Source organism: Periophthalmus magnuspinnatus, chromosome 4, assembly GCF_009829125.3.
Source record: "Periophthalmus magnuspinnatus isolate fPerMag1 chromosome 4, fPerMag1.2.pri, whole genome shotgun sequence".
NCBI classification, from domain to species: domain Eukaryota; kingdom Metazoa; phylum Chordata; class Actinopteri; order Gobiiformes; family Gobiidae; genus Periophthalmus; species Periophthalmus magnuspinnatus.
In genome coordinates this window covers 9066201-9088690 of record NC_047129.1, presented here as the reverse complement: position 1 = coordinate 9088690, position 22490 = coordinate 9066201, and the positions used below count along the sequence as shown (strand labels likewise).

The following is a 22490-nucleotide window of genomic DNA, read 5'->3' as shown; positions in this document are numbered from 1 at the left end:
AATTCATCACCAAATATGACAAAAAGATTCATTTACAGTACCTTTTACTTTACATGAGTTTGATTCTTTCATAACGTGGTCAAACATTGCACAAAGATGAGCAGTGGACCGGTGACTAACTGCCCCTCCGCTACAGCGCTATCTCTTCTGTCCATTATAACGTCCCTCAGTCTAGAGCCCTCACTGTTCAGATTATTAAAGATATAAATATATATTCAGCTCAGGTGTAAAAATCCAGTGACCTTTTTGCCTCTGCACATACTATGAAACTAGTTTGATAATAGCTTTCTGCACCTTTGACAAACAGTTGTAATTGTGGGGCTGGTAGATAAAAAGGTGACATCATGCTGATTTGTTCCACTTAGAAAGAGCTCAAGCTGTCCGTCTCACCCAAGAATCTCACTTTTAACTTTTCAAATGGGCTGTTCAAAGAGTGGATTTTCTATAGACGTTATGGGCGGGGCTATACGTGCATGTCCAGATGAAATTCCTGAGATTATATGATTGCAATTGTGGAGTCTTTAAAAAAAAAACATTGTCATCTTATAGCATTGATAAAACTCTAATGCTGTGGCTACTCTAATGCTTCTTGCTGTACCCCATGGAAGCTCTGAAAGGCCGTTATGTCATCTGATGGCCTGAGAGGGATGTGCTGTCTTGCTAACAGAAGGTGCAGTGTTCAATATGTCTTTGTGTGTGGTTTGGCTAATTGCAGTGTGGTGTCAGTGCTCGCCCTGGAGGTAGCCATCGAATACATATAGGCAAGACGAAGTTTATTTGTATAGCACAAATTGCACACAGAGTAATTCAAAGTGCTTTTCAAAATAAGAAAGACAATAAAACAAGTCAAATCTATGCATGTACTATGTGACCAGATCCATACAGTACCAGAGTAAGTATACTGTCAATATATGCAAACAAACACATATCCATGCCAGCTCGTCTATTAACTGTGAATTAACGCCAAATACTGCAATAAAAAATTATAAAACATTCCTGGATTTTGCTAGATTCAGTATTTACCTTTACATCATGTACTTTTACCATGGCCCGCACACTCTGAGGGCTGAGGGCGATGCATCTCAAGCTTAAGAGAGGATTATTTTTATTGTTTCTGTTGTTATTGTTTCTTTGAGGGATAAAAAAAGAAGCACTGTTGCCATGGCAATTATTAATTCAAGACTATTACATTTTTTTAATAGTGAAAATACAGGACGCTAAAACTCATAATATAACTAAAGTGGATATGAATTGGGTGTAAGTGTACTCATTATTATTCTTCATTATTAAGTCCTTGGTTTCACCTGCAGGTGGATTAAATGTCTTGCACTAAAACATATAGTCTATTGTTTGCTGAAGGGAGTTGACCCACCAACTTTCAGATGGCTATTGATGCTACTCCAGTCCCCTACTGTGTATATGAAGAGACTGTGGTAACACTTTATAATAACAATACTCATTGCAGCCTTTATGAAGCATGAAGAAATAATTCATTCAAAACAAACAAATACTTTATTGAGAATGATTCTGTCTTAGAATAATTGAATTATGGGTTTAGGAGTTAGGATTAATTTATGAATTTAGTTACTAAGCCTGAAATGTGTCCAATATGAATCAGTATGTGATTTATTAAAGCTAATAACTAACAACACTTTATTCTGAAAGTGTAATGACTATTTTGTAATAAGGTGAAGTTATAGTAAAAGAAAAATTCTATTGAAATGAAGAAGCGGCTTGGATGAGCAGCAAAACATCTTCACTCAAAAATGTTTTGTCTAGCACTTTTTTTTTACTATGGCTCATAACTGGATGACTGAGGGATTATACAGAAATAAAGTGCAGTTATTACACCTTATTATGAAGGTGTAGTTATTACAAAGTGTTACTTTTTTAAGATTTAGTATATTACATACATATTGTTTGTATCTATGTTAAATAAAAAGAAAACATTTAGCGTACGATGATGTCTGGATGAGTCAAAGTTACAAAAGAGTAAAAAGAGAGCCTCTCTGTGGAGCACTTTGTAATCAGACCTCCTCACTCATAATGTACCTGACAGATCGTGCTGGAAACACAACACAATCTTCTCTTTATTTAGTTTTTATTAGACTTTATTACATGAGTGTACAGTGCAGCGTGCCGCCAAGTCTTACTCAGACCTGTCTCCAGAAACACAGGGGAAATTACATCCATGTATTTATTAGGCTCATCATGTCTTATTGTGTTAGGGTTTGTATTGGGGCATTCATTTTTCCATAGTAGAGTGTAATGAGGGGCCCACTAAATATGACTGTGTCCACACAGGGCCCAATTAAATTAAAGCTCATCTTTCTTGTCATTGGCTGTGCACACTGGCATCACTGTGTCATGGCTAGAGACATTAAAACAGGACAAAAGTACAAAGTTGAACTGTTTATGTTTAATTTCATATGCAGTCATTTACAATAGTTCACATACTTTCTCACATCAAATCAAATAAGAGATTACATAGAATATATCGGGATCCAACTACAGTTTTAAATGTAGTAAAATCCACATGAGGTTAGTGCAGGTCCAGCTTAAGTCCAGCTCTGTTTTTCATTAGCCAGAGTGACAGGGTAAACATGTATCATTTAAGTGCACCGGACTACTACTGACCCTGACTCAGTTTACACATTTGTATTTCTACTGAAACACAAACAAGTTCAAAATAATATAATAATATCTCTCTCTTCAGGCTTCATGAGTCATTCCTCCAGTTTTTGTTCATAAAAATGACAGCATGACTGACAGTCAACTGTGATGCACAATATTTGACACAGAAACCATTTCTCCTAAATGCTGGTTTGAAATTCCAAATAAAAGTGATCTCATTCACCAGTTTGCCTGTTTACTCTTTGTAACATTAGTGGATATGATAGACAGAGGAAATGCAGGAAATCTGATTTTGCAGTTTATTGCTAAAAATGAGTCATACATTTTAGTCAATATCTGACATGTAGACTTTTTTTATCTTGTCAACTAATTGTTCTTTCAAGCTGAGCTTTACAAGATGGAACAATAAATAAATAAATAAATAAATAAATAAATAAATAAATAAATAAATAAATAATAAATAAATAAATAAATAAATAAATAAAAAATAAATAAATAAATAAATACATGAATACATAATTATAAAACAAATCTTAAATGTGTCTTATAAACATTTTATCACAGGGAGTTGAGCCCTGAACCTTCTTGTGGTGAGGCAAGAGTGCTAACCACTGAGGCACTGCACCTCCAACTATTACTACAACTACATCTACGACATAAGAGTAACACACCCTCATCTGTCCTCAAGGTGAACACAAGTACACAAGTTTACACCAGCCTATGTGAATATTCTGAACAGAATGACACTGAATCAAGCACAAACTGTTTTTGCCTTGAACATAATAGCCTCAATGCAACTATCACTTCCATACTTAAAGTATTCTCATAAATCAGGGTTTGTGTGTGAAATGACAACTAATGCTTTATTATATACATGCAAACATTTTAAATTGTATTTTTGAGTCACTTAACATTTCCTTGCGTTATTCACTCCCCCCACACTGAGTGCCAGTCTCTTGCAGTGATCTCTCTTAGGTATCACTCACTACTCACAGTCACCATCTTTACAAGACAACCTTCACCACCAGAGCCACTGTCACCCTTTAATGGAATGTTGGGTAACATTTTAAAGCAAGACTAACACAATTAATTAACCTTTTAAGTCATTATCTCAGATGGGATGCTAGGGCATCCAGGCTCAACACCCACACAGCAGTCCAGCACTAAGCTGGGAGATGCTTTCACTGTCTCTCCATGACTCTGTGTCTCAAACACAGAGACATCACTGGTGTGGCTGACAGTGCTATACACAAATCCATTTCCCCCTTTTTGTTTTGCTCGACCTCGCAACTCTATTTCTGTCTTTTCTGAATGATTTCCTGAAACAACTATATTATCCCTCCTTTTAGCGCTAGCTGCAAAACACACATTAGTGGAGTCTTCAGGTTGCCACGGTAACAGGGTGAGTCATCCTGCTGCAGTCAGTTTTAGTCACACTCCAACTCACTGTATGTTTCCCTCTATATCCACATCTATACATCTATTACTGATTTACAAGAAAAAATCCAGAGATATCAAAGTCTGAATTAGCAAGAGGTATTCAGGAACATTTTTGGATGAGTGAAATATAATGTTTGCTATTTACTCCTAATATATAAGCAGCTATTCATGAGCTTCACTTTTTTTCTATTTTACTTTGTTCTTTTTATAGATGCTTTGTAAGGCCAGTCATGAAACAAAATATTTTGAATCAAGTTGTTTATTGGCAGCTGTCCCAATGAGAAAGTCATGTTTTTCCATCAGATTTCAGATCCTACAATGTGATGATGTCACACTCTCAGATGGGGCAACAAGGACTGTGACGAACAATAGTATTATTGTGCATAGTATGTGTATAATCAACATAAGATACAAAAAAAGATACCCCCCCCCCCAAAAAAAATAATAATAATAAAAATAAATAAATAAATAAATAAATAAATAAATAAATAAATAAATAAATAAATAAATAAATAAATAAATAAATAAAATAAATAAAATAAAATAAAATAAAATAAAATAAAATAAAATAAAATAAAATAAAATAAAATAAAATAAAATAAAATAAAATAAAATAAAATAAAATAAATAAATTTTGTGATTAGGTCTGTTCCCAAAATCCACAGATACATCTATTTTATTGTGAGGAAACTGAGAGCTTAAGAGCACCACATAAATAAAGTGCATCGTAATGATTATGATTACGATTATGATTATGATTACAATTATGATTAGCACAGAAGCACTTTTAAGAATGATTTATAAGTGTTTTTATAGGACAAAATAAGTTCATTGGTAATGTTGCCGTGCATAATGTGGTTTGTGATGACTTATTTATGGAGCTTGGCTAATCAGTAAACCCACAGCTTCTGAAGCCCTTCTGTGAGTGAGTGAGATGGTGGTGAGAGAGGATGGGGAAGGGGTGAGCTAATCCTAACAACACTTAGCTTTGATTCAAATGGTGAGAAATTGAGATTGTCATAACGGTTTGTTATTTCCTGTTTTTGTTCCAATGAGGACTTGTCAAGTTCACAGCTGCATGAAAGCCAGTATTGGTGCTATCCACCCCTGCTACAGACTTGAATCATCAAACACCTCTTTGTCACTTAATTATCATTGTTCTTGATAAAGTTATATTAAGATGAGTCAAGTCAAGAACCAACTGGCATCTCAGTTTTGTTTAAAAATAAAGTACAATGGAAAGAAATGCAAAGACCTTTTATTACGCACCACAAAAAATTGAGTATTTTGTCCAAGAGAAAAACTTCAACTTCACGTTTAAGCAAATAGTTTGACTAACCTCTCAAAGTGCTGCATCCTTTTTTTCATTCCCCTCACAAGATCGTGTTACGCTGAGAAATATCTCCTGAAGCCAGTTAGTCAATCTGTGCCACTGGCCCCTCTAACCACCCATCATCGCTCTCACATCTGCAAGGTGGCTCAAGTGTCTTACTGAAAGACACATTGAATTCATGCACTGGGATTTAACTGTCAGTTTTCAGGTTGATGGGTGAACTAAGCCACATTTTAGTAGAAAGTGTTTTAGAAACCATATTATTGATCTGAGGGAGGATGTTACAGTTGCATCCACTTGAAAGCTAAGCCTTCTAATATAGTGTTTGCCCATGTGTGTTTTAGCTGCTAATGCCCTGTGGCATGACTGTTGGATGCTGACATGATCACATGCAGAGGCAGATGTTAAAGATGTGACTCACTTCTGGCCCCTTCACCAGACTGACGGCCGCTGACAGAGCAGTGACAGGAGGCTGCGGTCAAACGCCACCCTCTGGATAAATAACAGAGGAAGATTGAAAGCATCTCACCCAATCTGTGGACAGGACCAGACAAACACCTCCAGAGATGCATTTTCACCTTCGATCCAGTCAATTCACACAGAGAGAATGGGTTTGTGAGAAAACCCAGAGCTTAAGGTTATTTTTACATTTTACACATAACTGGGTTGAATTAAGAAACTGAACTTTACAAAATCCAATAAGGTTAGTATTTAAATACCCTGTTTTATATGTACTTTAAAGAGGTAATATGCAAAGAATTAAACAGCTCTAAATTAATTCCACTTTTGAACACCGTGGGCATAGTTTTCTGCACATTTCTACGAGGGGCCAGTGTATATCAGTGCCCACCCTATACAGTAATGAGGGATCCATCTATAGGCGGAAAGTGAATAATGGAAGACTTTTGGCTTTTCACAAGTTGACACAGGTGAGGGAGGGGCCGTGTGTGAGAACAGACACAGGTGAGGGAGGGGCCGTGTGTGAGAACAGACACAGGTGAGGTCAATGTGAACCACACACTTTCTGAAAGGCCGTTTGCCCTTTATTGAGAGAAGTGATTCCTGTTCAGTTAAGAGTTTCACAAAAAGTATTGTATGAAGGGAAGGTCAAGGGGTGGATAGAGTGCCATGCTTGACCATTGTAAGAAACAATGTATTTAACAGTGTGCAGAACATTTTTATCTAGACTAGCTATAGCATGAGTATCCATATCAACTGTCTCCTCTGAGGTTTGAACCTGTGCTCTACTGTTCCAGGGCTAGGTCTATCATCACACCAGGCGGTCCAAGCTCCTGACAGTTCACTGGAAGGATGCATGACTTTAGAAGGACTACACAAGGTAAAAAAAAACAACATCAGGGACACACAGAAATAAAAAAATAAATAAATATGAATACCAAGGCCGAATTTCAATATGTTTTGTAAATTGTAATGTTTATTTTTGAAAGAACATTACCTCCGGAATAGGGCGATAGATAAAAATAACATTTTGAGTGAGTGCAACAACGCCTGTAAACTGTGTGTGGGCGTTTTGTCCTTCAGCCCACAGAATATTTCCACTTTCGCCACCTAAAGAGGAAAAAAACAACATGCATCATGCGATAACAACACAACAGCATCCCAGGAGAGGTGCATGATGGGAATTCAGTAGAGTAGGGGTTCACAATGATAGGTGCATGACGCAGCATAGCACTAGGGGATATGGCATGAACAGAGGTGCGTAGGAGGGGGAGGGGGTAGAATGTGTGGGAAGATTCATGCCGCATAATAAGCTTTTAGGGTGTTTTCTGTCTCCTACTTTTATCTCAATCCCTGGCCCTGTCTGTGCTCCTGTCTAATCTGGTTTTATCTATAGCTTCCACTTCACTTCCTCTGCACGACTCATTTAACACGCCTGTTGTTTCTCATTGAAGGTGATTGTGAATGGTAAGTAAATATTGTGCATTAAAGCCACTCCGGTTCCGGGATCCTTCTGGAACAATTCTCCATGGATATGTGTCATGACAGACAGAACTCAGCCTGCCCAGGAAGTTACAAATATGGTCAAAGGAGTCATGTGACCACAGCTGCGACTGGCAGTGGAGAGGGTTTGCTCTCGCTATTCTTCCTTTTTGGGAAAATATGATGTGAAATAGATTGTTTTGTATTCATCTCATGGATTTTGTCATCTTACTTGTAATGAAGACGGAAGAAAGAGACAAACAATAAAGATCCACAAATTTACTTACGGAAAATAAAGAATCATTTGAATGAAATGAGCAAGAGGGTCAATATATAACGTCAATAGTCTCATCACATTGAACAGGTTAAAAATAGATCTACCTGTAAACATGTCAGTCTGAATGGAACGTTTGTTTTTGGATTGGTATTACTCCAAACTTAAAGGTTCATTATGTTTTTTTGATCTGCCACCTGCTTGCTTTCATGGAGTTGTTATTGTTTTGCCTGCAGTGTACCACAGCATATATAACTTATCTATCTGAGACAAGTAGGTGACGCCACAACAGTGAACAGGTCAGATCTGTGGAAAGGCAATCTCTGCTTGCATGTTTTTCCAAGGTAGTTTTCAGCCATAAAAAACAGCTGTTACTGTATGAATACAACATGAACTGTTTAACAAAATACATTTTAGGCAGAGCAATAACAGTCAAGTGGCAGACCCCCCCACCAGAAAAGTTACTCAGTCCACCTTTATATATGTCACGTCCTAAAATGTAACTTTATTTTTTAGTCCAGTTTAACAAAAGGAAGCCTCACACATTCCACAAGAAACCCCCCATGAGCATAGGCAGGCCTGTTCAGTCATTATTACTTCCCACTTAGCAGCATCTTTTGGCATCCTGCGAGAAAAAAGGTGAAAATGAGAAAACAGAGTGTAATTGTGAGCCAAAGAGGAACGCAGCGGTGAGTCATCAGGCGTCTCTCATCCACGGCTGCTCTGTTTGTGATTGGGAGGTGAGGCATGGGGGTGGGGGGTGTGGGCGGAAGGAGGGATGCGTAGGAGGAAAAGAGGAGAAGAAGAGAGGGAAGGAGATGAAGAAAAAGGCGGGGGTTTCCCTTCAGAAATATCCCTGAACACAGAGCATCTCCTCTGGGGCTGACAGCGCAGGAGGGAGGGGGGCTGCGGAGGTTAGCTCATTTGTATGGGAGCTATACAGTCTGTGAAGGTAGGTGGTGAAAGTAAAAGTCAGAATGACCATATCGTCTCTGCTTTAAAGAAGAATCTTGAGACTTATATTTTTCCATTTAATCATAGAAACATTAAAACTGTTTAGTTTTCTGTTGGTTTTCTCCAAGGAAATGTTAGTGTTTTGCCCGAAATGTTCCACAGTAAGGAAATAAACAAGTAAGAATGCATGTTTCGTTTTTTGTTTTTTTAGCACCAGTAATCAAATCAATGCAAAACAACACCATTTGGATCCTCCACCTGAAAAGTGGAGGATCCATATAATTTTGGTCAGTTGGTGAATAAGACTTTACTTAAGTTAACACTCTATCATTTTGCCTGTCCCTACATAAAAAAAGCATCTATGCAAATAACTGCATGTACAATTTTCTGTGGCCACTGCCTAAAGGTAAAAACCAAATGGACAGAAAAGAAGATATTGACCTAAATGTTGACCATGTGCTTACAATGTCTCATAAATGATACATACAGCAGCTGTTTTCCTCTGTAAAGAAAATCTATTCTTCATTCCACATGTGCAGAATCTAAATTAGCATGCACCATATATTGAAAATGCATAGAGCTCACTGTTATCTATATAGGTCAGACATTTGAGAGGCAGCACAGCATGAGGAGGGGATTCTGCAGACTTTCTCTTCTCTGTGCGCAGGTGACGTAGATGGACTCACAAAAGGAAACCCCAATGCCACGTCTGGATTGGCTGTCAGATACGTAAGCCTGTTTCAGAGATTGGCTGGGCTGGTGAAGTGAAGACTGCAAAGGGGACTGATGTAAAGCAAAGAAATATATATATATATATACAAGCTTTTCAAGGTATTTCTCAATGTCAAATCAATGAATTTGTTTAACCAACTTGCACCAGCATTAAAACTGGCTTGTATCAAATTAGTGGAAATGCAGTTATTACAGAGACTAGGATTGGATGCACTGCAGAGGAAATTGTGTTTTTGAAGGGAATGAATTACATGATATGATACAGCTGGAGGCATCACTGTGGAACATGTGTTTTTATCCAATCATATGAACAGCAGAAAGATATTGAACCACTTTATTAAACCAGATATTAGCAATATTATCCACTTAAACTGTGATGTCCAGCTGTTTTAGCTCTTTGATGAGAAGGTTTATTCATTATTAGAGACAATTCCCTCTATAAACATTATTTCCAGCAGTGTACAAGTCACTTTATATTACAAATGTCATGCATAAACACTGATATATATTTTTTGCTTGTTTAAATGGACAAAAACACTGACATTGGGAAAGACTTACCTAAACCAATGGGGGGTCGAAGACAGAGAATTCTGGCACATCTTTAATTTAACTTATACAAGCACACCAATGCACAATTTACTTGCAGTTAACAAGAGTAGAAAAGAATAAGTAAGACCACAGTACTGATGTGTGATAACTACAGAAATGGTTGCTTAGAGTTAGAAAATCGTGACATTGTTGCCACTGCACTGAACGCTGCATCATAATTTACCTTGAATAATCTAATGTAAATTGTCGATCCTTTGTCGATCGTGTTCCTTTCTCTATTCTCTTCTAAGCTGCAGTTCACACTGCGCCTACATATCTGACACTGCTCTACCTTGTCATGTCTCTTACAGATGTGATTCATTATTCTTTCTGTACAGTTCATTGACTAATTTCTATTTGATAAGATGATGATGAAATAAATATCTATGAAAAACTAGGCTTCTGATTTCTTTTATGTTAAAATTTCAGTGTTTCCTTCCAACTAATATATAGAATATAAATAGAATATTTGTGTATGTATGTATTTCAAATGTCTTTCTTTCTATTTTTGGAGCTCTTATCCCTGAATATCCTCATCACCAACTGTACACATCTTGTACTGCAATCAATAAAAGAGTAAAAGACAGACAAGAAATCAATATTAGTCTTAACACTAAAAGGAGAGGCAAAGTTAAGTGCAGTAAGTTCCCACACACTTCCAACATGCAATAAATAAGTCCACATTTGGTTTACTTCATTCATTTATTCACAGATTTTAAAACAATTCTAAAATAACACTTTTATTTTGGTCCCTCTAGACTTAAATTATAACTTATATGGAAAGCAAATGTATATTATTTTCCCATTTCTTTTCATAATGAAGCAATCTACTAACAAGCAAAGTATAACCTCACAAAATTGGATCATTTACAGCTTTCTATAGTATGACTCCAAAAATACAAAATTTCTTTATAGTCATACTAATATATCTCATACTAATATCATTAGAAGAAAATGAGCAAAAACTATGACAACCTGTAGTATAATTGAAAATATGTAAATTTAAACTAAAAAGGGGAAATCTGATGCCTATGACCTATGCACAGCATCAATGCATTTGACAGGCTACTGGTACACACATTACCACATTATTTGCTCTGTCTAAATGTAATAGGGACACCCATTTAGTCTCTTCTGAATTCAGTTAGCTCTGTACAAATCAATATCATGTAGCTGTCTTTGACCATTCACTGAAATATTATCTTATACATTTCTAGTGTTTACCTCATTAATGGAAAAGTGTCGCAAGACTGGTAAGGCAGGATGTGACAGAACACCTCCAGCTCTGCCTGAGTAAACCAAATGAAAGGAAAATGGTCTGAAATGGCCTCCCTGGCTGCTCTCCTAGGAGAGTCACTTTCATGTATTTCTGTAGTCATTGTGTTCCCTAATGAGAGCTGTAGTCTCTATGTCAGGGTCCACTCAGACACAAGAGGAGCCCCTTATGAGGACAGATCTAATGTCAGCAAACTGTGACTAGAGCAATGAGCCCCAAGGAAGCCATTCACAATTTCTGCTTTCTAGCTCAGCAAAATAAAAAAGTCTGAATTAACTTGTAATGGCAGGAATGTTGGGAGAAAAACTGGGTTCCTAAATAGCCAGGTCCTTAATGGCATTCCTTGACAATGCTCGGACAATGAGCTGACGTGGCTATAGCTGAACACTATGGCGGCTGTGTTGTAATTCGATGTCAAAAATGTGGCCTCAGCAACAATAAACAACTTTGTTCAGTCATGTTTACAGCTGGAGTGGAGCACTCGGGAGAACTTTCTTGTGACTAGAAAGAGATTGCTGAGATATAGAAGATGAAGTCCATGCATGAGAAAACATGCTTTTTAAAGAGAAAAACATCCACATGTTCATGTAATAATAGTTTACTGTAACTGTCCCACTCAACCAGCACACTTCATTTTAAGAAAGTTTTGACAAAGGAGTTATAAATTAAAGTCACACATATAAACAGCTATACCTGGCTATACCAGTAAGGCCAGTTAGCAATGAAGACATAAAGATAACAATCATTCAGCGCAAATAAATAACATGTTACAAGCATTAATACATAAAACAAAAAAAAGTTACGAGCAACCATACATTCAGAAGAATATCTTCTACTTTCAAATAAAAATGGTTCTCATATATTCAATGTATCCATTGATTTAAATGAACTATGCTCTCAGAACCATCACAATGGAAACTCATTAAATAAACTGAAGATATACAAAAACATTAAACAAAAAAGTGATATTGGCAAAGATTACTTGAATATTTCTGAGCATTTACTAAGCGTTTACCGCACAGATTACCTTGCTTATGTTCTATGCACTCTAGCAGGTCGTGTCCGAAAGTGAAGCTGTCTATTTCCTAATAGCACCAGGTTTCACAGTGGATGATTGAACACATTTACCTGCACTTATTCACTTTTACTTTGAGCGCAGGAAATGAGCTAAAACTAAACACCCCGAACACAGTACAGGCACACAGAAATATTAAATATGTTTGAGAAATATGTTTGTGAATAAATACAAACATATATGAGTGTATATGAGTCCAAATTGAGGGTATACTATATAGTATTAAGGAAACATTACTTGGGAAATTAATTTGTAGTTATTTTCTGGTGGTTTCAGTCCAGCCTTAGTATACAGAGACATCTAAACAGAATGAAATATCACAGGAGTGACTAGGAGCTCTTGAGCCCTGCTACACTGGGCTGTGGTCAGGGGAGGTGTGTGTGGCTGTTACTGTCACACACTCAGCTGCAGCGGAGTCCTTGGTTCGTCGAAGGCCTATGTATAGCCTTTCGTCAAGATGAATGCTTAGTTTGTCTGTTAGCTCTGCTGTTATGGTTTGAGGGCCATACCCAGAGGAGTCAGGGGCCCGGGAAGGTTCATCTGGAGGCTCGGGTGGTATGGAGGACTGTTTGGTTTCTTCATGTTCAGGGGGGTCATGGTCTGTGTGAGAGGGTGGAGGAGATGCAGAGGTGATGGTAGCTTCCTGATCCTTTGATTCATCCTTAGTAGCGGTGGTTACAATCTTTGGAGTTTGTGGAGTGCTGCCGGTCCCCTCGCTGTTCTCCTCATCAGGTGCGCTGACAATCCGAGGCAGTGTGCTGTGGTAGCTCGTGTCTATGGGGTAATTAACACTTTCGCCTCGTCTAAGAGGAGTTCTTTGTCTCTCAAAAGATGAATGAAAATGTCTGACTCCAGGATCGCTCCACTGCTTGTGCCGCTGCCACTGCTTTCGGAGGTGAATCCTTGACCTGTGTTTTTTGAGCGGTGAGTCCTGTAAATCAAACTGGGGATCATGGCGGAGGAATTCATGAAAGAGTGCATCTGTTTTTTCGTCTATGCTGTAATCTCGACGATGCAAAGCAGGAGGACTGAATGAAGGCTGAGATGCTTCTCGAGGTATAAGCATTTGACCGTATGGCTGCCAGCTCAAAGAACTGGCACCTGTTTCGATGGAGACTCCTCCGCTGGCCCCCGAGAGCTCATCGTCAGGATCCTCCTCAAAGAGATGAGACTCAAAACTCTCCCCGATAGTGCCAGAGCGTCCTGCACGGGTGAAATTGTGTCTCTTCTCATGAGCTGTTCTGTCCTTGGGACTGCTGCTGCCACTGCCAAACAGTCTGAACTCCTCAGGACCACGACATGGAGCCTCTATAGAGGCGTAGCCACTGTCCATCTGCAGCAGTTTACGAGTTGATGTTTCTCCGTCACTGCCTCTTTCTGAATCAGTGCTCTCCTGTTTGCGTTTTCTTACTTCTTTCCTCTCCAATTTCTCCTCTGTAAACATAAAAAACTCTTTCTCCTCCTCACCACACTCTGCATCGTCTCCTAAGTCCTGGGATGGGCAGCTGGGCAGCCCCCCCCTTTCAGCCTCAGTGCGCCCTCCCAGCGAGCACACACTGTCAGCATCACTACACACAGAGTTCCTGTCGTTGTTGCTGCTTTGGTCAGAGGCAGCGTACTGCTCCAGTGTGGCACGCAGCGTCCAGATGTCTCTGTAAAGTGTATGGGGGTCCTGGGAATCAGCCATGTCCAAGGAGTTGGGGGTTTCCCTCTTCTCCAGGGACAGTGCTTCATCTTGGGGATCAGGAGATAGGCCAATCACCCCTGGTCCTTCATGGCTGGAGCTTGGTTCCACCATGACTTCCACCTCTACCCTGTAGTATGCACAAATATATGGACAAAATCAAATGAGACAAACTCAGAAGTGAAAAGACAAACTAGTGTTTCCTGAACCTGTCATGACTGATCACCGCACAATGGTTTAATGACTAGCAATGGCAGCTGTTGCATGTCATTCTACTGTTGTGATGTCAGTGAAAAAAGCTATCTGGGGACACCAGAATTAGCACAACAAGCGTCATATATTATTATTGGAAATGGGCTTTCAAGGAGGTACTTGTGTTGTCTTGAATCACAGCTCACAGGAAATTGCTTTCATTTATACAAACAAGTGCAAATACACAGGAAACACAGCTTTCATCTAATCTAAAATTCAGTCCTGGCAAATAACTACTTATGTAAGAGGTTTTCTGCCATAAGCACAGAGACAGCCCATTAAATTTAAAGTGAGTACTTTATCAGCTCTAGTCAATGTGACTTTCTATTTCTGGTGTAATTATGGTACCAAAATCTCCAGATTGTCATTGACCCTAGGAATAAGCACTTTCAAATCAGCAGCTGATTGAATGTTTTAGAAAAAATCTGTTAAAACATCCAATTACTCAGAAGGATGATGCAAACTGGGTTTTGAAGCTGCATGACTGACATCAACCTTTTTCTTTAGGATTGTTTCTATGTGTATGGGAGCAAGGCAGCAAAGCAGTGGACGGGATGAATGGCAAGGAAATTAAAGATACCTGCCGAGTGAGGGAGGTGGAGTGGAGGGAGGGGAGAGGAGCCGCGTGCTGGTTTGGCTTGGCCTGTAGGGGGTGTCCCGGGTGCGGGCGATGTACTGGATAAGGTCTATGTGGTGTGTATCACTATCATCTTGGTCCATGCTCTCGCTAGCTGCTCTCTGGCGTTGGAACTGCCTCCTCTTTGGTGAACCTAAGGGGATAAAAGTAATGGGTGAAAACACGAAGGAGTGCCAAAATAAAATTCAAAAGAACTCTTCATCATCTGAGGGTATTTAGTGGGATTTTCTTATGCTTTTGTGTATGGATGAGACAGGCTGATCAGCAGCAGGGAATCTCTCTGGGTTTAAATGGCTTGGACCGTTAAAAATATGCGTCATAGAGCCATCTGTTGTATGTGAGAGTGTGAACGGTACAGCATATCCGATGCTGAGCCACCTCACAGTTGGGTACTTGAGCCTCACGCTTAACAAGAAGAGTCTGTTTACCATCATGAAACCCCTACCGTCAAAACAAACATTTCACGTTTCACTTGGAGATGATTGTTAAATATAACATAGAACACAGTGGATTAACAATTCCAACAACACAGTTTTAAACATTACATTAAGGAATAATCTACCTTACCTCTTGTGTCCAGACTGGAGGCTCTCTGGCTGCTGTCCAGCTTCCACTTTTTGATCTTCAAGTATGGACTGGCTCCCTCCAGACTGGCATGGCGCCTCAGTTTGGTGAAGAACTGGAGCATGGGCCCCTGGGTCCCTGCTCCGCTGATAAGAGGGGGGGTGCTGGTCCCCTCATGAGGTCCCTCAGTGACACTGCTGCTGCTGCCCCGGGCCCCAGCTGCCATCATCTCAATCTGACCGAGTAGAGAAATGTGTTGAGAAACACTGGCCACTGATTTGTGTGTAATCTGCTCTGACAGGAAGATGAGGGCTGAATATCACCCTCCCCAGGCAATATGACCCTCCCATACTCTATCTGACACACAGGCTAGAAGACTCAAACATAGAGATTTCTTTGATTTAAGTAATTTCCCTGGATCTCAACAAAAATCTATATTTGTCTTAATAAACAGAATATTTATCAGACGTTTAAATGCAAAGTTCAGGTGCAAAAACAAATCCAAACATGTAGTTCCTTAAATCAATACAATGTAATTTGTTTCAGAAGACTTCAAATTATTATCTGAGCCTTATTACATATAATAATTGATGCCACAACACTTAGCATTAAATGTCATAGGTTGACAGTCAGATTTACATTTACTCATAGTAACATAGACCTAAAACATGTCTAGAACTTACAGAGCTCAGGTGTTTGTCCTTGGGGCTCAGTGCCATGATCTTCTGGTTGAAGTTGGTGTCCACCACAGAGTTAAGAGCATCTCCAGGCAGCGCACCACTGGGGCTTAGACTGGTCAGAGCTGTCTGTGGCAAGGGACACAGCATTGGCTGTGAGCAGAAAACATAGTTAGGATTTCGGTTGTTGCCAGATCCAAATCTTGACAAAATCATGACTACTTGACAACAACAAAAAATGTATACAGATAACACCACTAGGGTTGGATTGATTATTGTATATTATTATATGCTTTTTTTTCTCTTTCAACGCTTAGTCCATGAACCTTTGATCTAATAGGAAATGCTGGTCTGTGCTGTACGCAGGCAGGGCCCAGGGCTCTCTATGTTTAGCTACATTAGGCTGATACATGTCCCTGCCCTGACCTAAGTAAATGATGCTCTAATTGGCCCCTGTCAGGACTATTGATGCATCAGGCCCAGCAGCGGGTCGGGGCTGTCACCTGAAAGATGGAGAGTGCAGATTTGGCAGGTGGGCACGTTGTCATGGTGATGGTGTTTTCAGCAGAGTCACACTCATGGATAGTGACGATCTTCAAAGCTGGAGACGGGATGTTGAGGTTTGTGAGCCGCGCATTCTTCAGGTGATGAAAGTCACCCTCTGTCAGAGTGTACCTGTAACACACAACAGCAGCATTGGTTAAAGAGTAACTCTAGCACTGTACAAACTACCAACTTTGGAAAAAGAAAAGTGAACAGAAACTAGAAGTAAACTAGGCTAGGTATGGGGATTAGGCCAAGCAAAATGGCCAACTTTAACTTTGCTGTTGGTTGCTATGCTTGGTGTCGGGCTTTGCATTGTGACTTCTGGCTCTGACAGTTTGCTGAATCTCACCCCCAGCTCTTCACCTCAATTTCATGCTGCACTTTCTTGTCTAAGACAAGAGTGTAAAGAGTCAATCTTAATCTTACACGTGCCTATTTTGACAAAACAATTGATGTTGTTCCAATAGAGCATATATTATTACAGAATATATAAATGTACTCATAACATAATGTTTACAAAGCAGACCTATTGTCCCAGTGTAAACTCTTGCAGGCAAATACATGTTGACTGTAGAACCACCACAGCTTTACTGGATTATGCATATACCCTGCAGAGGAATTCCTTCAGCAACATTTGCATAAGAGGCCCAGGTGTTAAGAGAAAAATAGGGCAGTGACTTGTTTACAGTTGTTGTGTAATTCGAATGTACTTACTTTAGTAAGTATGTTAAAAATATACAGATAATTGTATAGTATGGTGTGGTTGTTTATACCTGCGCCCCTTTTCCTGAGCTTTCTTGCTGTGGTCAAACAGTGCAGCTTCATTGAAGGACACGCGGCGGCCGGTGGTGCCCGTGGACAGGAAGCGCTCCGTCTCCTGGTCATGAGAACTGGCCATGGACAGGCAGTCTGACTCATCCACCCTGATGGTGATTTCTACAGACAGCACAGGGAGGCAGACCAAAGAAAAGGAAATTGAATTGAAACAGTAATTTAGTTGTACTTACAGTAAACATAGCATTCCCATTACACTTCACTTCCTGTTGAATGTTATCACTCAGATGTACCCTGGCTAGTTAAGTGTTTGGAAAGCTGTCAATACACGTGGAGTCCAAAAAATCTTTCAAGTATATGTTTTAGTTAGGTCACAAAATGGCATGAAGTGCGGTGCAAAATTGATGGAGCCTTTGAGTGCATCACTTTTATCGGAGACAGAGTGCATTTACGGTCACCAAAATTTTCCAAATGTAATCTGGGTATGACAGTACTACTTTACTTAATTGAATTGGGATCACAAAAGCTTGATAGAGTAGATTGTACATTTCTGCTGACTAGATAAAAATATCTCTTCCATTATTGCTCTCCTCGCTGTGTTTGTCAGTTTGCCAAAGAACCCTTTGGTTCTTTCATCCTCTCTTACCATGGGTGGGGTGTGACTCCTCCATGTAGGTGGTGGTGGTTTTCTCTGGGTCATCGCTGGTCCTGAGGCACACAGGGACATTTAGATCAATGGACTAACATGTATTATGCCTGATGTCTGTCTTTCATCTGATTGACCCGTCTGCTAGGGAGTCACCAGGGCGATTGGTTGTCATGATCAGTGCCACTATTTGACCTTTCTACTGAGCAGCAAATTTACCTGACCTTCTATGTAAACAAACAGTGTAGCCGGCCAACTACTAGGGCCACAAGACTGGCATTCATTATACTGTTTGACTAAATGGTTGTGTAATCAATAAAGGTCTAAATCATTGCCAGGAACTTGATGACCTTGAGAGCTAAGGGACCTTTTCAACTGATAGCACGCTATTTAGCAGATTGCTTATTTCCAATTCCCTCTAAAATAAGAGTAAACTATACGAAAGATGTTTAGCACGCTGCCTCTAATACAAAAATAATTTTATTTCCACATCATTAAACAACAAATGGCAACTTGACAAGTAGATAGTCCCAGTTTCTTTCACCCATGTTTAACTGGCTACAAAACGGAGAACCAAAAGCAATGCATAGTATTGTGTTAGCTCACTGTCCTCACTTTTTGCTATTTTGAGCCTGATAAGACTATCCTCAATAGCTGAGTGCAAACAATAAAATAGGGTGCCTGAAAGACAGAAAGAAGGTCGCATTGCATTCTAGTTAACAGAAGGCTATCACCTGCTTTTACAAATTCAATAAATATATATAAAAAGATTGAATTAACAATTGGACATTATTACATTCACTGGCGCGTCACTGTAGTCAGAAAAATATTAGAGCATGTGTTGCTAAGGACAGAGTTGTGCAATTGTCTGTCCTTGCCTTTCATTTCCTCTGTGGCTCCTGGTTCCCTGTGTACTATGAATGTGTCTGGGTTTGTGCACGCAGAGTTGGCCTGAGATGCTAGATTAATCACCTCCGATGGCTGCTATGAAATCTCATTAGACTCATCATTTGTACCGGTCTGCCCCATTCTCTGCTTCTCTGCCATAGCCCGCCTCATGTCCTCTCAGCCCAGCCTCTCTGTTTATCTGCATCTAGCAGCTGTATATTCGACTGTATGTGGTTATTTGTGCTGCTGGAAAGTGGGACAGACCGCCTCCAGTCTACCCATGTTATTGCTCAATGAAGGAAGATAAATCATAAATGAATGAGTCGGAAAAATGAATGCGTCTCCACCTGTGATTTCCTAAAAGCCCCACAGAGAACATGGCAATCAAGCACTGCCTTGCTTTAACATGTCTCTGTAGTTGCCTATATGATTACATAATAATAACAATGCAATTATCTTTTACTTTTGAGAGGGCTTACTTAATGCATAATAACTGCTAGCTAATTGGAAAGAGGTTAGGTAGGCAACAAAGGACAACAACTAAGTTTGCAGTTATCAACAAAATGTAATGTACAAAACCATGTGTATACTGAAACGTAAGGTATTCAAAAAGTATGTGCAAGGGAGTTATTTTAAAAATCAAAACAGAATTTTCAAGAAATGCATTTTTTTCAGGTTTTATGTTTTATAATTTTCTGTGCTATGTACATTTTTAGGTGGAGGGTCCAACACCTGCTTGTCTCCATGGAGCTGTTAATGCTTTCTCTGGAATGTTCCATAGTATGGCATTACACTTATTTACCTCCATGAAGAGAAGCAGGCAGCACCACCAGGCCAATTTACAGGTCAGATCTGTATTTATTTTTTACCTGGGATCCAGAATACACAGTTCTTCAATACTTTAAAAAGATGTGAGTCTGACAGTGAATTTCCCCGTTTCATTGTGGCTTTGCCAGGCAAGTAATATTTTAGCAATAAATATTTAATAAATGCAATATAGATAAGATACTGTGGAACAATCCATGATTAACATCTCCATGGAGACAAGCATTACAAATTACAAAGTGCACTTTTAAATGTATGTGTATACCTAAGAGTTTAGTCATGCACTTTATGAGTCAGAATGTGTTTAGATAAACTTCAACACAAAGTTGTGCCTCACCTTCTACAGCATTTGCCTCCATGATAGCAGCGGCGGCAGAAGATGAGGAGGACGGATGTGACGGTGAGGGTTCCTACCAGAAAGATGGACAGAATCACCAAGAGGAGCACATAGCCATTCCTCTGCTCCTCCGCTTCAACTGCGACCTGGAGAGACAAGAACAAAAGAGAATGTAATTCTATAGAACATTATAATGTCATGCACTCTACAAGACTGCACTCATAGGTTGGACAATACTAAATGGAGCTTCAATTGCAGAATAATATTTGTTTTCTCTGTAATACACCTCATATAGGGTCAGTAACATTCACAACATGTGGCTAGAGTTTCTATTTTGCGTTGAAAGCATTGGTTTTACTTCTTTCCTGAGACCACCTTGTCTCTTTTCCAAGCATGGTACTGGTGGCAAAGTGTATAGATGGATTTAAAAAAAAAAGTTTTCTCTGTATAACTTTTCTAATGGGTGATCCACCCCCTGGCTTGGATGGCTTGTTATTGCTTTGCTTGTCCTCAAGGAAACTGGTAAGTTTAATGCTATACTGTGGAGCTTCCAACCAGGCAAACATCTCATTGGAGACAAGCAGATGGGAAACTTTATCATAAAGGTTACACAGTAAAGGTTCCACAGTACATCTTTAAATCAAAATCTTCTTTTACTCTATCTTCTTTTTTATAATAGTGTGTAAGTGATTCCTTTCTTGGCTTTACCTTCTCTTTACAAATAGAGTGATATTTATATGGAAGGAGGCCCACGCTATGATGTTCTACGTAGACTGTGTGTTAATGAACCCTCCGGTCTGACGTCAGGTTGTAATTTTGCTGCACGGGGGAAATGAAAGATAAGATTAGAGCGCAGATTTAATTATTGGAAGTCCAGGTCAGGATGTTCCCTATTAGCCAGTCAATAGGTCAGAGGAGCGCACGGGGGAAGCGCGGATCTGGCAGCAATGTAAACACACAAACAGATACAGGAAGTGGCTAAAAGATGAGTGAAAAAACTTACAGTGGAGTTTTCTGGTAGGATGTTCCAGACTGTAGACTCATTGCTCATGGTCCAGGCCAACTAGTGAGTTGCCCTGGCAGACAAGAGCATATAAAACCTTCAGTCATTCGTGAAGATAAGAAAAACATTCAAATAATTTATGTCATATTTTCCCCTTGAAATACCAATTTGGTATGGCTGTAAGCAAACTATCGAAATTGTATCATATGAATTGTCTCTCTGACAGGTTTTATGCCTGATGCCCTGCCTGTTGCCAAAACCATGCATTAAACCTGAGTCTGGAGTACAGTGACTTGTTGCCCCCTGTAGTTGTAACCTCTTTGCTAACATCATTTATCCATGACACCACAGTAATGATGTCATTTGCATGTTTATCTTAACAAATAATTTTGCGTCAGATGATCTCCATCCATCTTTATACAGGAAACTGCATTTATCCACCATCATCATCACATAACACCTTTTTTGTTTTGTTTGTTTGTTTGTTTGTTTTTTACAAACTTTCAGCTGAAATGCCAACTGAATCATTAAAATGGCAAGTTAAGAGTAATTGATCATCTTCAGCAAATCTTTTGTTCTTTTTCTCTTTTTTCTCTCTGTCACACCAACTAACTTCCCTGAGCTGTAACTAATCTGGTATGACAGTCATGTTGGAATTTGCCTTAAATTTAGCACTTATGTCAGATGTTGTTTCTTACATGACCATCATTATTTGTCCAGGTTTAGGACTGGCACAAGGAGAACATTTGTGACTCCTTGTAATTGGATTTCAAAAAGACTGTTCATGTAAGATCCAATGTGGTGGTGCAGTATTGGTAATAAACAAATATTAATAACAAATATTAATAACATGTTACCAAATACCTACTTAAAGCTGCACTATGAAACTTACATACATTTGAGGGGGATTGACTCACTATAGATCTAACCTGTCACTTGTCCTAGTAGTGCCACTTGCTTGTCTTCATGGAGACAGATAAGTTTAATGTTATACTGTGGTACATTACAAAAAACAAAAAAACAATAACAATAACATATCCATGGAGATAAGCAGGTGGCTGGCCCTTCACCAGAAAAGCAGTGCATCAAGCAAGGCATTTTGTTGCATCCAAAACAAAAACATTGCAAGCCAAATGTTTGTTCAGTTTCAGGTTGTGCAGCATATCCAACATCACCACCACCAAAGATACAAATGTTATCATCTCTTTCCATATAGACCATCATCCATAATCCCACATCAACCCAAAGAGTCTATCTTTCACCAGGCAGTAGCCACCCACACAAATGCAGTAAGGCTTGGAGAGGAGAGAGAGAAACAGGCAGCCGCTCTAACTACTCAGTCTCACTACTGCTGCTATGCGTTTTGCTTGTGCAGATCATAGCCATTAATACCGTTACTTCTGCACCAAA

The 22490-nt window shown here is 39.3% G+C and overlaps 1 protein-coding gene across 1 annotated transcript; it reads right to left on the bottom strand.

Annotated features, from left to right (window-relative positions):
- Positions 1-12072: 12072 nt before the first annotated feature.
- Positions 12073-21154, bottom strand: cbarpb (CACN subunit beta associated regulatory protein b). The gene is made up of 9 exons (XM_033965711.2): positions 21081-21154; positions 20078-20223; positions 18028-18089; positions 17381-17543; positions 16565-16736; positions 16068-16214; positions 15388-15619; positions 14764-14953; positions 12073-14061 (listed from the first exon to the last, which is right to left on the bottom strand). Exons 1-9 carry the CDS (start codon positions 21126-21128, stop codon positions 12597-12599), a joined length of 2625 nt encoding a protein of 874 aa, XP_033821602.1. The 5' UTR covers positions 21129-21154; the 3' UTR covers positions 12073-12596.
- Positions 21155-22490: the final 1336 nt, after the last annotated feature.

Coding starts and splice junctions, on each gene's coding strand:
- cbarpb (XM_033965711.2), bottom strand. CDS start 21,128: ATGAGCAATGAGTCTACAGTCTGGAACATCCTACCAGAAAACTCCACT. Junction 18,090..20,077: donor GGAGGCAAATGCTGTAGAAG/GTGAGGCACAAC, acceptor TGTGTGCCTCAG/GACCAGCGATGACCCAGAGA. Junction 15,620..16,067: donor AGGACAAACACCTGAGCTCT/GTAAGTTCTAGA, acceptor CTACTCGGTCAG/ATTGAGATGATGGCAGCTGG.